This window comes from Sphaerodactylus townsendi, linkage group LG13, assembly GCF_021028975.2.
Source record: "Sphaerodactylus townsendi isolate TG3544 linkage group LG13, MPM_Stown_v2.3, whole genome shotgun sequence".
Taxonomy (NCBI): domain Eukaryota; kingdom Metazoa; phylum Chordata; class Lepidosauria; order Squamata; family Sphaerodactylidae; genus Sphaerodactylus; species Sphaerodactylus townsendi.
The window spans coordinates 32,325,554-32,340,051 of record NC_059437.1 but is presented as its reverse complement, the minus strand read 5'-3'; the positions used below and the strand labels follow the sequence as shown (position 1 = coordinate 32,340,051).

Here is a 14,498-nt window from a genome sequence, read left to right as displayed (position 1 = left end):
ACCTGCTGGCCCAAACAGTCTGAAAATTTCACAGACATTTACTCGTTCCCCCAACTGTGTTCTTACGTACCTCCCGCTGTCAGACAACACACCTGAGCCAGGTAAAACACCCTTAGAATGTTCGTGCCCTTAGAATGTTCGCTCAGATGGCCAGATATGAGCAGTGAAAACAGTACATAGGCAATAACTCAAGTGGACATGAAACACATATACACGTTGCCGTGTGAGATGTCAGATGGGGTTCCCCCCTCACACGCAGGTACCTTTCACTCTCTGTGCCTCACCCACTACTACCACATAACACACCTATTCTCATACACATTCAGTGGAGGGAGAGGGAAAGGACAGAGGGGGAGGCAAGCAAGGGAAGAGAAGGGAGGGAGGAGACAGAGAGTGAGGGGTGGCATGCAAGGGTGGGGAGGGAGTTGGCTCAGCATCTGGATATGACCCACCCACCCTAGCAGAGGGAGACCGAAGGGAGGGAGGGGAAGGGGTGGCATGCAAGGGAAGAGAGGGTGGGAGAGGGAAGGCATGCAAGGGAACAGACGTTAGGGAGGGGAGAGAGTGAGGGGTGGCATGCAAGGGAGGGGGCACAGCATCTGGATATGACCCACCCACTCTAGCAAAGGAAAAGGAGAGGGGGAGGGGTGCCATGCAAGGGAAGAGAAGTGAGGGAGGATGCGGTCACACACATCAATGACATCGCACAGTATCAGCCTGCGCAATTCCACGAGCCCGTACTGCTGGCCTCTGCAATTGATTTGCTCCTACTCTTCCTTTCCCATTTCACCACAATAAGCCACAGCAACGTGTGGCCGGGCCCCGCTAGTTAATAACATAATTAATAACATAAGCCAAGCTGGCTTAATTAATAATAGCATTACAGCCATTTGTTCCAATCTCAGAACTGTCCTCTAGTGCCAAAAGCCTCTTCCCTTGCTTGCTTCTGCTCTCACTGTCTGGGTTTATTTGTTTGTTTGTTTTGGCATCTGGAAAGGTCCAAGACCATGGCAAGCACCGAAGGCTTTGCAGCTATTTTCTATAGTGAGCCCGCTGTCCTGGGCCTTCTGGCAAATGTCATCAGTGCATTTGTTGTGTGCCTGCAGAATTTTTCCTCTGCTCAAAGCCATGTCCAACCTGATGGGGTGGCAAACATCTTAGCCGGTGAGTACAAAACTTCCTTTACATCAATTAAGTGGTGCCTCCGCAGAGCAATTAACATGTTGGCATCATTCTGCTGGGGAAAGGTGCTCCATTCAGATGGGGAGGTCCTTCACCTGGTGGTACCCCAGTTTCTCCTGTGCAAAATGACTCCCTTGTCATTAGCATAAATAAGGGCAGACCAGGGAATAGAAGGAGGAGACGAGTTTGGATTTATACCCTCCATTTCTCTCCTGTAAGGAGTCTCAAAGTGGCTTACAAACTCCTTTCCTTTCTCTTCCCACAACAGATACCTTGTGAGGCTTGTGGGACTCAGAGAGTTCTGAGACAGCTGGGACTAGCCCAAGGTTACCCAGCAGGCTTCGTGTATAGGAGCAGAGAAACAAATCCAGTTCACCAGATAAGAGTCTGCCGCTCATGTGGAGGAATGGGGAATCAAACTTGGTTCCCCAGATTAGGCTCCACGCTACACCACACTGATGTCATTAGCTTTAGACACTGGGGAAATTGTTTAGAAATGTCAAGTCTTTCAAGAAATAGGTCTTCTGCTTATTTTCTGGAATATACATTTCCAATTCTTGCAATATCTATGTTAGCTATTTATCTATGTTAGCTATTAATCTATCTATGTTAGCTATTAATCAAATATCTATGTTAGCTATTAATCAAATATCTATGTTAGCTATTAATCAAATATCTATGTTAGCTATTAATCAAAGTCCAAAGGGAGCCCCTCATATGTGCCAATTATAACATAGAATTTGCACAGAAACTTACCTGCATGAACCTTGAGTTGCTCAGTTCTTTTAACAACCATCCTTATTACTGGTTTACTCTGTTTGGTCCCCTAGGAGTCCACCTCATCGTGATTGGAGGCCTGTCACAACTCTTAGCTGGCTTGTTTACCTTCCGGAAGTATGACCACTTGGGTGGCACAGCTTTTTTGGCTTTTGCTGCCCTATGGAGCAGTTACGGGGTCACACGCATTATTTCCGAAGCATATGTCTTGCCAGAGAACATAACCCTCAGTCCCAGCAATGTCTCTGCCTTCTCATCACTTGACCCTGCATGTTTCTCCACCAGAGAGGGTGCTCTAGCAGGCTTGGTGGCCTACATTTTCATTTCTGTCATCCTGTCCTTCTGTTCCGCCACTGTGAACTACATAATGCCCTTTGTCTTTGGAGCCATCATGTTGACTTTGGTGTTTGAAGCAGTGGGACTCTTTGCCCAGTGGGCTTTGGTGGTCTCAGGAGTCGTAGAACTGGTTATTGTCATCTCTGGGTTATATGGGGCAATAGCACTTCTTTTCAAGGGCATCACTCAACGGTACGTTCTGCCAGGCTTTGGGAACCCTCTTTTCAATGTCCTTTTGCTTGGGTCAGCCAGTCGCAGTTCTTCCAAGAATGTCAGAGAAGAGAAGAAGAATACCAAGTATGCTGAGCCCATGGCCCTTGGCAACCTGTGTGACTTCATTAGTTCTTTTATCTTTGCTTTCTACTGTTTTGGTTACATGTGTAACTTCTCTGTAGGAGCTGTGTGGGTGAGCATCAACTCTATTGGCCAGATTTTGTCCAGCTTTTATGGCTACTTGCGAGGCGATGCCTATTACACCACCAAGTCAGGCGTCCACAGTCTTTTCTGGCTGGTGATGTCCTGGGAAGAGTTCACACTGACAGTTTTCATCCAGTCTAAGAATGTGCAGCTGAGCCGGGCAGGGATGGTCGGTGACTGGTTCTTCTTGGCCACTGCCTGTGTCATCCTCTTGATGTCCTTCAACAGGGATGTTCTTGAGGTGGTGCACAATTCTCTTTTTGTCCTCCTGACAGTTTCCACCATCCAGCAGATCCCAATCAGAGGGGCCTACATATTTTGGGGGGTTGCCTGCTGCATCTACACAGCTGTCTCTCTCTATGCCACTTTTGCCAGTCTGGTAAACTCAATTGCTGAGAAGGCTTTGATTCCAATAGGGGTTCAAGTTATGTCCAGTTCAAAGCTCCAGAAAGCATTGATGAGTATCAAAAGGTGCCTACCAAAATCTGAAAAACCCCTCGACTTGACTGCTTCAGATATTCCTAATGCCTTGTTTTACATCTGCAATGGCCTGGCTGCCTTCTCTGCCATCCAAGGAACACTAAATGACCCTGTCAGACAGCACCTCAGTGTTCCCACGGTGCTGATTCCAGGAGCCATATTCCAGCTATACGTATCCAGGCTACAAATACAGAAAAGGAGAAGATTTGGGTCAGTTCTGCCATTCTGCTATGCAGCCATTTGGGCAACCTGGACCTGGCTCCGATTTGCAGGTAACAACTCTTTCCTATTCAATTCGCATTCTTCTTAGCTGTGCTGGCCACAGTGGAAAAAAAAATGCCATGTGTGATGATCCTCTTTCAACCACCTATCTGGGATGCTGCCAGAAGCACAACCTGTACAGCTGTTTGTCCATCACCTGTTCCCCCCTCCCCAAATGAGTGCAACAGATGACCAAAGAAAGTCCAATGCAAAGGCAAAACCATACCATATAATATTTGCATTCAGTCCTAATAAGGCATGGTCCCAGAGGGTCTTTTAATGCTAACATTCTATCATATTGCTATAGCTTGCTTGTGACTTTACCACTGAGGTTTAGACACCTTTAACTTTTCCAAGTGAGTCATGGCTGCCTGGGAGGAATGATGAAAAGGAAACTGGAATTTGCTCTGATGGGGGAAAAGTGTGTGCAGCCATAATGAGATCAGAAAGTTTCTTTCATAGCTTGGATGCGCCTTGCAGAGCAGATCAGCTAGGAAACTTCTCATTTGAGAAGTGGCTTTGCAGATCTGATGCTGCTTGGAGACTGGCTCACCGGAACAGTCTGTTTGCTTCTGTACTTTCACAGCACCTGCCCAGCCAACCTGAAAACCAAGTATGTTGAAACCAACATCTGTGCTCAGTTCGACTCCAAAGGAAATCCATTCTGCAGAAGCTGATTTAAATTCCCTGCTAAAAAGCAGCACCACACAATACATTGTCCATTTCCTTTGACACACTCCTCAGTCTGCTTGTTCCAACAAGCTTTTCTGCTGTTTATTGTAGGTAACTTACTGAACATTGACCCAAGAAATGATGGGGGATTCACAGCAGGAGCTGTGGCCTTTTTGGTTGTCAACGTATTTCTGATGATTATAGGTAAGCCCAAGCCGATTGTACAATGTGCAACTGCTGATCTTCTGCCAGGAGAGTTGTAGCTCCTTGGGTAGCAGCAACTGTCTGTGACTCTTGCAGATGCTCAAGGGGAAAGGTCAAAGGTCAGTCCTCCAGCCAGCACAACTACTCATTAGCTCTGTTCTTGTGAATAGCAAAGCACAACATCACATTGAACACTCTGGGAAATTAGGGGAATTTCATTCACACATCAGTTTACACCTGCCTGTGCCTTCTCTCACAGCAACATGAAGGATGTCTCTTCCTTTTTCCCCCACAGCCTCCTACTCAAACCTGGTGCTCCTCTGCTTGACAGTTGTGATGGAGGTGTTGATCATTTGCTTCCTTCTCTTCACACTGGAAAACCTTCCAGTGCCTCTTGAGAGTAAGTCCTGGTGTCCGCTAGCAACCCGGGATGCCAAGAGGCACATGGAACAAGATGCTGACATGTGCCCTTTCTTTCCACAGTTGTGATGTTGACCATCTTCAGTGCTCTTTGCATCTATGGAGCAACAGCGTCTCTTGCAAACTGCATATTTGGTGAAGAGCTCATACTGATGGGACCTGCCCTTCTTAGGGTAAGAGGTGTCCCCCTGGAACTTTGCATTTCAGTTAGATCAGCTGGGATTATTTCTATTTTGAAACCTGCAAGAAAATCTCCAGTGTCCAGATCAATCCTGTCCAGACCCTGCAGCAGTGGCGTAGTGGCTAAGAGCAGGTGTACTTTAATCTGGAGGAACCAGGTTTGATTCCCTGCTCTGCCCCCTGAGCTGTGGAGGCTTATCTGGGGAATTTAGATTAGCCTGTGCACTCCCACATACGCCAGCTGACTGACCTTGGGCTAGTCACAGCTCTACGGTGCTCTCTCAGCCCCACCTACCTCACAAGGTGTTCGTTGTGAGGGGGGAAGGAAAAGGAGATTGTAAGCCCCCTTGAGTCTCCTACTCTTCCTACTAAGAGAAAGGGGGGATATAAATCCAACTCTTCGTCTTCTCTTCTTCCTTTTGTTTTCCTGCCTAGTGAACATGATTCAAGGTTCCTTCATGAGCTCCTTTAGTACAACAAACACCATTTGTTCAATTGTTTTCAGGCAGAGACAGCTGTAAAGGAAACACCTGTCTCTCCTCCTTGCATCAGCCCCAGTTCCCGACAGACCAGCGGCCTGAGGACTATTGCTGGCAGGTTAAATGCAGGAGGAGTGTGTGGAGTTCCCACTGACACAGTTTATGCTCTAGGTGCCTCCTGCAAACACCCAGAAGCCATTGAGAAGATCTACAGAATCAAGGTATGCATGATGAGCACCACTAGCAAGCCACAGGGCACCGTGTGTTCAGCTAAGAATCTGTATGCATGTGTTAATATTACACGTAGTAGGCAATTTGGTTGAATTTGGATTCACAGTTGTGCCAGTAATTGTTCCAATTACATTATCAAACATCTCTGTGGACTAGTAATTTACTTTTAAAGTGGAGGTATGGAATGGTCAGGATTCTAACAGCAGTGTGTAGGCCCACTACAGTCCTGTATTTTTGTACTAGTTGCTGTGGCGATTGCAGGTGGAAATCAGAAGCTGAGTTTCCCTTCTACTGTCACTTAACCTCTGCCAAGTGCAGCACAAACTTTTGGCTTCCATTTCTGTGGCCTTATCTGCATACAGGGGTCTGCAACCTGTGGCTCTCCAGATGTTCATGGACTACAATTCCCATCAGCCCTGCCAGCATGACCAATTGGCCATGCTGGCAGGGGCTGATGGGATTTGAAGTCCATGAACATCTGGAGAGCCACAGGTTGCAGACCCCTGGCATACACCAAACAGCTTGTAGAGCAGGACCTCAGGAATTCGGGAGACATTTTGTGATAAATAAAAATATTCTAAAAAAAATAGGATCCAGAAATCTGAGCCCTTTTCTATAAATTACTGATCCAGGAGATGAGACTTTCTCCAGACTTTGGAGAAATTAAAAACCACCCAGATCCAGCCATTGCAGTTCATCCCAGGTTTATTTGCCCTTGGCTCTCCTCTGTTAAATACTTTCCTGGCTATGGAGGAAATAGGGTGGAGATTTCCTATTCAGGAATCCTAAACATAGGTAGCTAACAAAGACTCTCTCTTTAACTTCTTCTCCAAGTGCCAGGTCCAGAGTTCACCATCAATGGGAAAGGATAAATGAAATAAATACATTCCAAGTAGTTTGAGCATTCAGCAGTAGCAACTCAGGCGTCCTCTAAACAAGACCTTAGATGACACAGGAGTAACCATGATGTTTGGACTGGACAAGAACAGCAGAGAACAGCCCTTTCAGTGATGCTGATTTCACCTTCATACCTTCACACCTTTCACCTTCACACAATTTCCTGTCGCCTCTTGTTCCTCACAGGACAGACCTCAAGAGAAACCCATCTGCATCTTCATCTCCAATGTAGACCAGCTCCGAGCTGCTGCTCCTCCCTTCAGTCCGTTGCTCTGGGAGTTTATGGAGAATGTTTACCCTGGGGGCATTGGATGTATTGTCAAGAAGGGAGAGTGGCTGAAGACATTAGGTGGGTTGGCTGGGAATCTCGTCACGTAGTACATCTCTTCTTTTGCAATACCAGATATGCCTTTGAATGTCCTTACTGGTTTACCTGGGGCCAGTGATCATCACTCAGTTTAACCTCCCTTACAGGGTTGTCATAAAATGGGGAGCCTGTTAAAATCACCATCAACTCTGGAGGAATGGTGGGGGAATGTAACAATGAAGAATAAATTGTCAAGGCAACTTGGGAAACCCAGGGACAGTTAAAGCACATCCAGATCAGATTGTGTCGGCAGTCCATCAACTTCAGCATCTGAATGAATGTCTCTAAAAATCTGGTACAGCATTTCTAAAAGTGTCTGTCATCCTAGTTAGTCTCCACTTCTTCTTTGGGAAATTCCACATCATTTTCTCCCTCATTTAACAGATTGAAGAGGAGGTAAGACATCACTTCCTGTGTCGATGAAGAAATGGAGCCCACAGGAAAACCTTCTTGCCTTGAATACACTATGTCAAAACAACAAAGCCATACTAACATTGTGTTGCTTTGTGCTTTCAGTAAATCCTTTCTTATTTCGCTGTTCTGGAAAAGGATAGGGTGCTCCTTTCCTAACCCTACCAAATATCTGAATATCACATTTATTATCAAGAAACACAAAACTCTGCCAAAGTCATGGGTTAGAGGTTACTCTGTCTCCCATCTTTGGGACAAGATCATCATAATTTCTTTTAATAACTGAACAATAATCAGTGTGATTTCCTGATCCATTATTGATTTCCAATAATCAGTGTGATTTCCCAGGAAGTTTTGATCCTGTCATGTTCCATGCCATTTCTGATGCCAGCTACTCATAGTCCTGGACAATGGCCTTTTCTGCCAAGTTGTTTACAACACATCTTGCCATCAAATGCTACTTTTTTAATTTGAATTCCGCATTTTTTCCTCTGGTTTCTTTTATCTTTCCTCCAATGTTTTCCTGAATGTTTTAACCACAATGTTTTTTCGATCCATTTTTGGCCAGGTCCCACATTTAACTACATGCCCTACCCCAGAACTCCACATGCGGGTGGGGCCTGCAGTTTGATACTAGGCTGGGTCTGGCTATGTCCAGCTTTATACTACTGGCTCCACCCATAAAGCTCTCTCTGCAAAGTCCGGTGGAGCTCTGGGTGCAAAGCCAGCAATATAAAGCTTGACGCAGCCAAGACAAGCTTCCAGTTGAACGCTAAGTCTGGCTGGGCCCAGCATTCAACTCTGAACAAATTGTACAGATGCCTGCCTCTGAACTCCACGTGGTTCTTGCAGGTAGGCATATTTTGGGGATTCGGATTTAATAACCTGAAAATTTTCAGAAAAACAGATATTTCATTATCAGCTTTTCTGGTTTTTTTGAAAATTTCCAGGGTCGATTAAACCGGAACATGAAATATACTGATTAAAACATGCATTGTCCACCGCTAGTGCTATGAACAATCCCTGCATGCAATTGGGGATTGCTGCAGTAACAATTGGACACTACTGCAGCATTAATTTGGCAGGAAAAATTGGTCCTTTGTGGAGAGATTGAGATAGTTTTGAACTGCTGGTTCAAAGTGTAACTGCACAGTAACACTAGAGCACCTGTGCAAAAGAAAAAAAGGGGAAGAGTTGTTGTTCTGCATTACGGATGACATCCCATCACCATCAGGAATATGTTTTTAGCAGCAGCGTGTGGAACAAATGCAACTGAAAAACCAAGGTGCGAAAAACCCCAAAACAATGAGGGGAAAGGAGATGTATGGAATGATTTCACAGAAAATGTTTCTAAGACACAAGATTTGACTGCTGTGAAAATCTGTGGCAGAAAAGGCCAATGTCTGAATGGACAAATGCCATGGGAATCTCTTGGATATCATTCTGAAGGAGCACCTTAGAGAAGCAAGAGATGCAATGTATACTGAGTGCTGAGGGTTAAGCAGTACAAATAGATAAAATATCCAAAATATGAAACAATGACAACAGCACATACTCAGGGTATCAAGATTTTTTGGAACTGCTGCTGACCCCTTTCTTTTCTTACAGGTGTTGGAGATGGATATGACCGGGTGGGAACAAAAGACAGCATCATGATCAGAGTCCCTGATCAGACAGTCATGGTTCACCTCATAGACATGACAGGTCCCTTGGCAATCACCTCTGCTAATCCCAGTGGCGAAACTGACAGCACCCACCATGACATGGTCATCTCGTGAGTTCCCCCTTCCAGCCAATGTTATAAAATAGCCTTTATGCCCAAGCAAAGGGACTGTAGAGGCATTTCAAACTAGTTCAGTGAAGTGAGGCACATGTTTTTAAGTGGCCCAGCTAGCATCAACTCTCCTTTTCACCCGTAGGCGCCTTGGACACTGGCTGGATGGAGTTCTCTGTGATGGGCAGTCCAATGAAGTGGTAGCGTCCACAGTGGTCAACTGCACCAAGATAGATGAAGGTGAGTGCCAGGTCCTCAGGGCACTATATTAGTGAAGCAGAATTTCTATAGCTGTTTTACAATTTGGCCTGTTAATTCAGCTTTCAGTCTTTTCAACCCCTGCTCCCAAGTCTCGCCTATGTATACCTGAATTTTTCAGTGGAGACTGACAAGAGTACAGGAACCTCTTTCTTGAATACTATGTTGGACAGAAATCAGGCTACAGGTTGAAGATGCAAACTAAGCTTAGAAAATAGATACGTTTGATGGTTGGTTGCTAAATGAAGGACTGCTATAACTAAAGCTCATGTAATAATGCCATTCTGTACTGAGGGGTGAGGCAGGACAGACAGCTGAAGTCTCTCAATTATTTTGGCCTATTGGAAGGGACAGTGATTTTGCTAGCATTCTCAACTTTCTCACCAGGATGACTGTTTCCTATCTTTTTTTACTTTTCTGCAGGCATCTAACATTCATCTGCCTTCTTTTCTCTCCTAGGTGGCATCACAATACTGAGAGAAGGATGTGTCCCAGCAGCCAAGGTGATGCAGATATTTGAGAAGGTGAAGAACCAAATGGTATGAACCCAAGAAGAATGAGTCCAATCCAAGACGAACTGTCTGTTACTCTTCAGCTCAGGAACCAAGCTTCTTCAGAAGGCTGCTTCCTATCAGGCCCTCTGCTGGCTCTTAAGATATACTGTTTATTGCAAGATGGGGGTTGTTTGTTTTCTGCTTCCTCAAAGACTGACATGGGTCAAGTTGTCTTTGCTCGGCAAGACATCAGCAACAGTTGAATATGCAATAGTCTAAAAGAGTTTCCAAGACAGAATAACCTAAATCACTTTGGCCACAGCCAAGGGATACCTGTAAAATGAAGAAACATCTAACATCCCACTTTCCCCAAAAGCAGAGACCAGAAAAGTTGATGCAGTTCAGGGTCTGCTTATTCCCAGCCTTACAACACACTTCGTGCAGCCCAAATAACCTGTTCAGAAGCAAAGGCTGCTCAAAAGTAAGTCCCTCTTTATTCAAAGAGATTTACTCTCAGGGATATAGTCTTAGGATAGCAGCCTTAGCACCGCTTGTTTCAACCTTCCTTCATCCCACCTTCTCTCTCTGTTATAAAAAGAAGGAAGAAGCTGCTGCTGGCAGGCTGGCCAATGGTTTATTTATGAGATACCCAAGGATGCAAACCTATATGCAGCTTTTGGGAGCAAGTCCTATTAAATGCTGCAGAACATGCCTAGGATCAGGTTATAACTGTGCTTTTTCCCAGAGCCTAATAGCTTGTCCTTTGAATCTGCTCCTTCAGTGTCTTCTGTGATGCCCTTAGGAAACTCTTCTTCTTCTATTCTTTCTCGCTATTTATTTGCTTATTATTTACAACTGTAATTGTCTGAAATCATCAGGAAATTCAGATATGCTATGCCTGCAGGAACAGGCTGAAATGCTGTAAATAAATTAACTTGTGTTTCCATCACTTAATTCAGTGTGTGTATTTGATGTTTATTTGTGTATATAATGATTGTATTGGGGTTTTGAAACTGTGTTTCTAAAAATGCAAATGACAAAGTCAGCTGCAACTTTCAGTCAATTCAACTTTGCCAAGTTGTTTCAATATTTCACAATATGGAATCTGAAGGAAATAAAGTGCCCTAACCCAAGAATGACATTTATATGCAGAAATAAGGTTTCTGCAGCTCTGCTGTTTGTCATACGTCAGAAGCAGGCTGCAAAAAAAAATGAAGGTGCAAAGATTCTCTGCAAGGCTGGAAGACAATTCACACAAGCAAAAGCCACACAAAATCAGCATGGTAGCTGAAAGAAGAAAATTACAGGGAGCCATGTGGAGAGCATTCAAATAATGAAAGTTATGTCCAAAAGAAGAAAGGATAATCTGAGGCTATATTTTTGAATTGCACTTCTACAAATTGGAAACATCTCTCCCACTCCCCCCACCACCAGAGAATCCTAGGAATCACAATTTTGTGAAGATGCTAAGAATAATACTTTCCAAAGCCCTTTCAAAGAACTAAAGTTCTCAGAGTTCATCAGTTGGAAGCCATGACTCTTGGAAATATGTGTCCAATTTTTGTATAATATAATCTAGGAGCAATTCAACTGTGCAAAAGGCTTCCTGGAGAGATTTTAAAAAATCCCTCAGTGAATCCCTTGCTAAGCTCAATACTTTTACCCCCACCCCAATAACCTTTTAGCCCTTTATGACTCTTTCTGAATGGCAGCGGTTCCTTCCAGACAGTAAACATAAAATAAAACTGGCTGTTTGTCTTCTGATCTGCAGCCAGAAAATTTTCCTGCTTTGCTAAATTTCCCCATGGTTTTTTGGGAAACAACATGTTCTAAAAATGGGAACACTCGTTTAAGTGCTGTAACCAGTGCCTCCTGCTCAAGGGTCCACTTCATTCCTGTCTAGGTTTCTCAAATGGGGAATGTTCTTCAGGATTGTATAAACAGTTCTTGTTTTTCTCAAAGTCTTGGTCAAGGTTCATTCTTTTGGACCAGAATATGGACAGTTCCTTAGGCTTTTCCAGTGAAACAGACATTTTAATACCCATTGCTAGAATACCCTCTTTGTTATCCATTTCAAAGGGGTTCCATTGCTTTAATCCATTGGCTGCAATATCATGCCTTCCAAGTCATCTAGTGGTTTTCATGGCCATATTTGTTCTGGTGACCAAATAAACAGTTTATCAAAGGAATTCTTAAACTTCTACATAATGTGAGCCTAGTACTTTTAAGTGACATCTGGACAGCCTGGGTCACTCTATGCTTGAAGTACTTTTCCATGAATTATATAAAGACTAAGGACACACCAAGATGGATTACATGGATATTGTCATCTAAGGCTCTTTCGCCTCATACTAGGTCATCATTTCCTGACATCCCAGATGTGAGTTGTTAGGGAAACAGAAAATAATACTTCCAAAACCAGCCAGCCAGAACTGTTAAAATGAGAAAATGGGCATGGTGCATTGGGAAGTTGTATCTAAAATGATTAGAATATCATGAAGGATAGTATCTCAGGATAGGTGTAGTAGATGATCATGTTAATTATGAGATGGCTGCAATTATCACATGGGAACATGGTCACTGGCATCTTTCTTCAATGTTGAAAGTCTCGCCTTGGCTCTCGTGAAGCTGGTTGTGAGCCCCGGAGCTCTCGCAAGAGGTGAGACCCACTGTCCTCAGCTGGCTACGACTTGCAGCTCCCCTTGGCATCTCTGCTTGGCTCTCCCAAAGCTGCTTTTGAGCCCCGGAGGCTGGAGCTGTCGCAGCTCGAGAGGCAAGACTCACTGTCCCTGGGATCCAGCCGTTTTCTCTGCCTCCTGCAGCAGATACTGTAGGTTTCTGCCTTTTTCAGAAATCCTGGAAAGGGGAAGGGGACACACATGCGACTCTGACCCAATGCAACTTGGGAAATGTAGTTCGCTGCTCCAGCTACCTTCCCTGCAGAACGTGTGCACAGACGACTGTAAGGCTGAACACCACTCAGACAAAGTCAACGTTAAAAGAAGAACTTTATTGACTTGGGTCAGTCTAACTACAGGGTGCTGGAACTGAGGATTCTTGTCCCCAGTTCCAGTATTTATTCTATTTTCAAAACAGACAGTAACCAATCAGCTCTTCCCCTCTGCCCTGGTCCCTGGTCTCCCATTGGTTCTGACGGTGCTACATAGTTTCAGTCTGAAGTAGCTCCCCAGCTCAGTTTCCCGCTCTAATGCAAAAAGGCGGGAACTGGTGATTGCTGGGAATTGCAGTCCTGACAATGATGCTGCCACAGATGCATTGTGGGAAGTCCTGTTTCTAGTGTGGGGCAGTTTAGCTGGCTAGATGGAAAAAATGGCGGTGTGTTGTTTTCAGTGACTTTGCCATACTCTGCACCTCTGGCATTTGCGGATATGAGATGGGAGGAGAGGGGAATACCTGTTTTGTTTGTTGCAAAATATTTTCTCTTGACGTGGATCGATCTGCTGCAACAACACTGAATTCCAAGCTGCTTACATGAGCTGATTCACAATTTTCTTTCCCCCTCCCAACACTGCCAGCAACACTGCCAATCATTTCTATTCAAAGTTTCCCAGCGTGATTGCACAACGAGCGGGTTTTTTTAAATGACGAGAATGCATGTATGGTTTTGCAGCTGCTCTTAGCTTGCGGGGGTGGGCGGTAGGCAGGAGGATATAGCCAAATCATCATGATTCTACCATCTCTATTGCACAGGCATCAGCAGAGCATTTCTGCCTGAACTCTTTAGAAGAAGATCAGGTGTAAGCATAAGTGTAATGAGCTTAAGTTGGCACCATTCTGAGCTTATGATTGCCAAATCTATTTATTAATTTATTTGCTAGGAAAATCGTAAGAAACTCACTGCCATAGTGGAAACAGTTCTGTGCGGTCATCAAGAAATTGCCTCAAGAGGTGACTGCGAAGATGGACCTATCGGACTCACCGAGACACTTCACAATGATGGCAATTTCAGAGCTCTTCTTCGGTATCGAGCCCGCCCTGGAGATCAAGCTCTTAAAAGCCATTTGCAAACTCAGACCTCAGATCACAGGTCCATGTACACATCTCCTTCTATTCAAAACGAAATTGTTGAATTATGTGGTAACTCAGTGCAAGAAAGTGTAATCAGGAGAATGAAAAATAAGACCAGCGTAATTCTCAGTTTTGGTGGATGAAACACAAGACTGCTTAAGACAGCAACAGTTGTCTTTGTGTGTACGTTACTTAGACAACACTTGCAAAAAATCAATTGTTCATGAGGACCTCATTGAGTTCGTTCATGTGGAAGACTTGTCAGGGTCGGCATTGGCAACCACCATGATGGGATGCCTGATCTCTCATGGCTTGGATCTTGAGATGATGGTAGGTCAGGGCTACAATGGTGCTGCGGTAATGAGTGGCCACCTTAAAGGTGTGCGTACTCTGATAAGTGAGCGGTACCCTGTAGGGGTGAGCTCGCGAACCCAGCAGAACCGTAGATAGGGCGCCTGGAATGCCGGTGCCAGCTGCGGCCTTCTGGGCGCACACGCTCCCCCGCCCCCCGTTCCCCCGTGAGTCACAGGTCATGAACTACCTGACTCACGGTCACCAGGTGTCCCAGACAAAAGGGCTCTTGCCCCCAGGTATGGATTAGACCCAGACACGGACGCTTCCTCCTGCAC

At 44.9% G+C, this 14,498-nt stretch overlaps 1 protein-coding gene across 1 annotated transcript; it reads left to right on the top strand.

Annotated features, from left to right (window-relative positions):
* Positions 1-1,007: 1,007 nt before the first annotated feature.
* LOC125442459 lies at positions 1,008-10,278 on the top strand. Its single transcript, XM_048513825.1, has 10 exons — positions 1,008-1,164; positions 2,013-3,464; positions 4,237-4,329; positions 4,625-4,729; positions 4,813-4,922; positions 5,435-5,629; positions 6,723-6,885; positions 8,923-9,088; positions 9,234-9,328; positions 9,806-10,278. The coding sequence occupies exons 1-10, from the start codon at positions 1,008-1,010 to the stop codon at positions 9,889-9,891; spliced, it is 2,622 nt and encodes an 873-aa protein (XP_048369782.1). The 3' UTR covers positions 9,892-10,278.
* The last annotated feature ends 4,220 nt before the right edge of the window (positions 10,279-14,498 follow it).

Excerpts from the sequence above, each read along its gene's own strand:
- LOC125442459 (XM_048513825.1), top strand. The coding sequence starts at position 1,008 with ATGGCAAGCACCGAAGGCTTTGCAGCTATTTTCTATAGTGAGCCCGCT. Across the intron at positions 4,730-4,812 it reads CCTTCCAGTGCCTCTTGAGA|TTGTGATGTTGACCATCTTC; the intron begins GTAAGTCCTGGT and ends TTCTTTCCACAG. Across the intron at positions 6,886-8,922 it reads AGAGTGGCTGAAGACATTAG|GTGTTGGAGATGGATATGAC; the intron begins GTGGGTTGGCTG and ends CTTTTCTTACAG.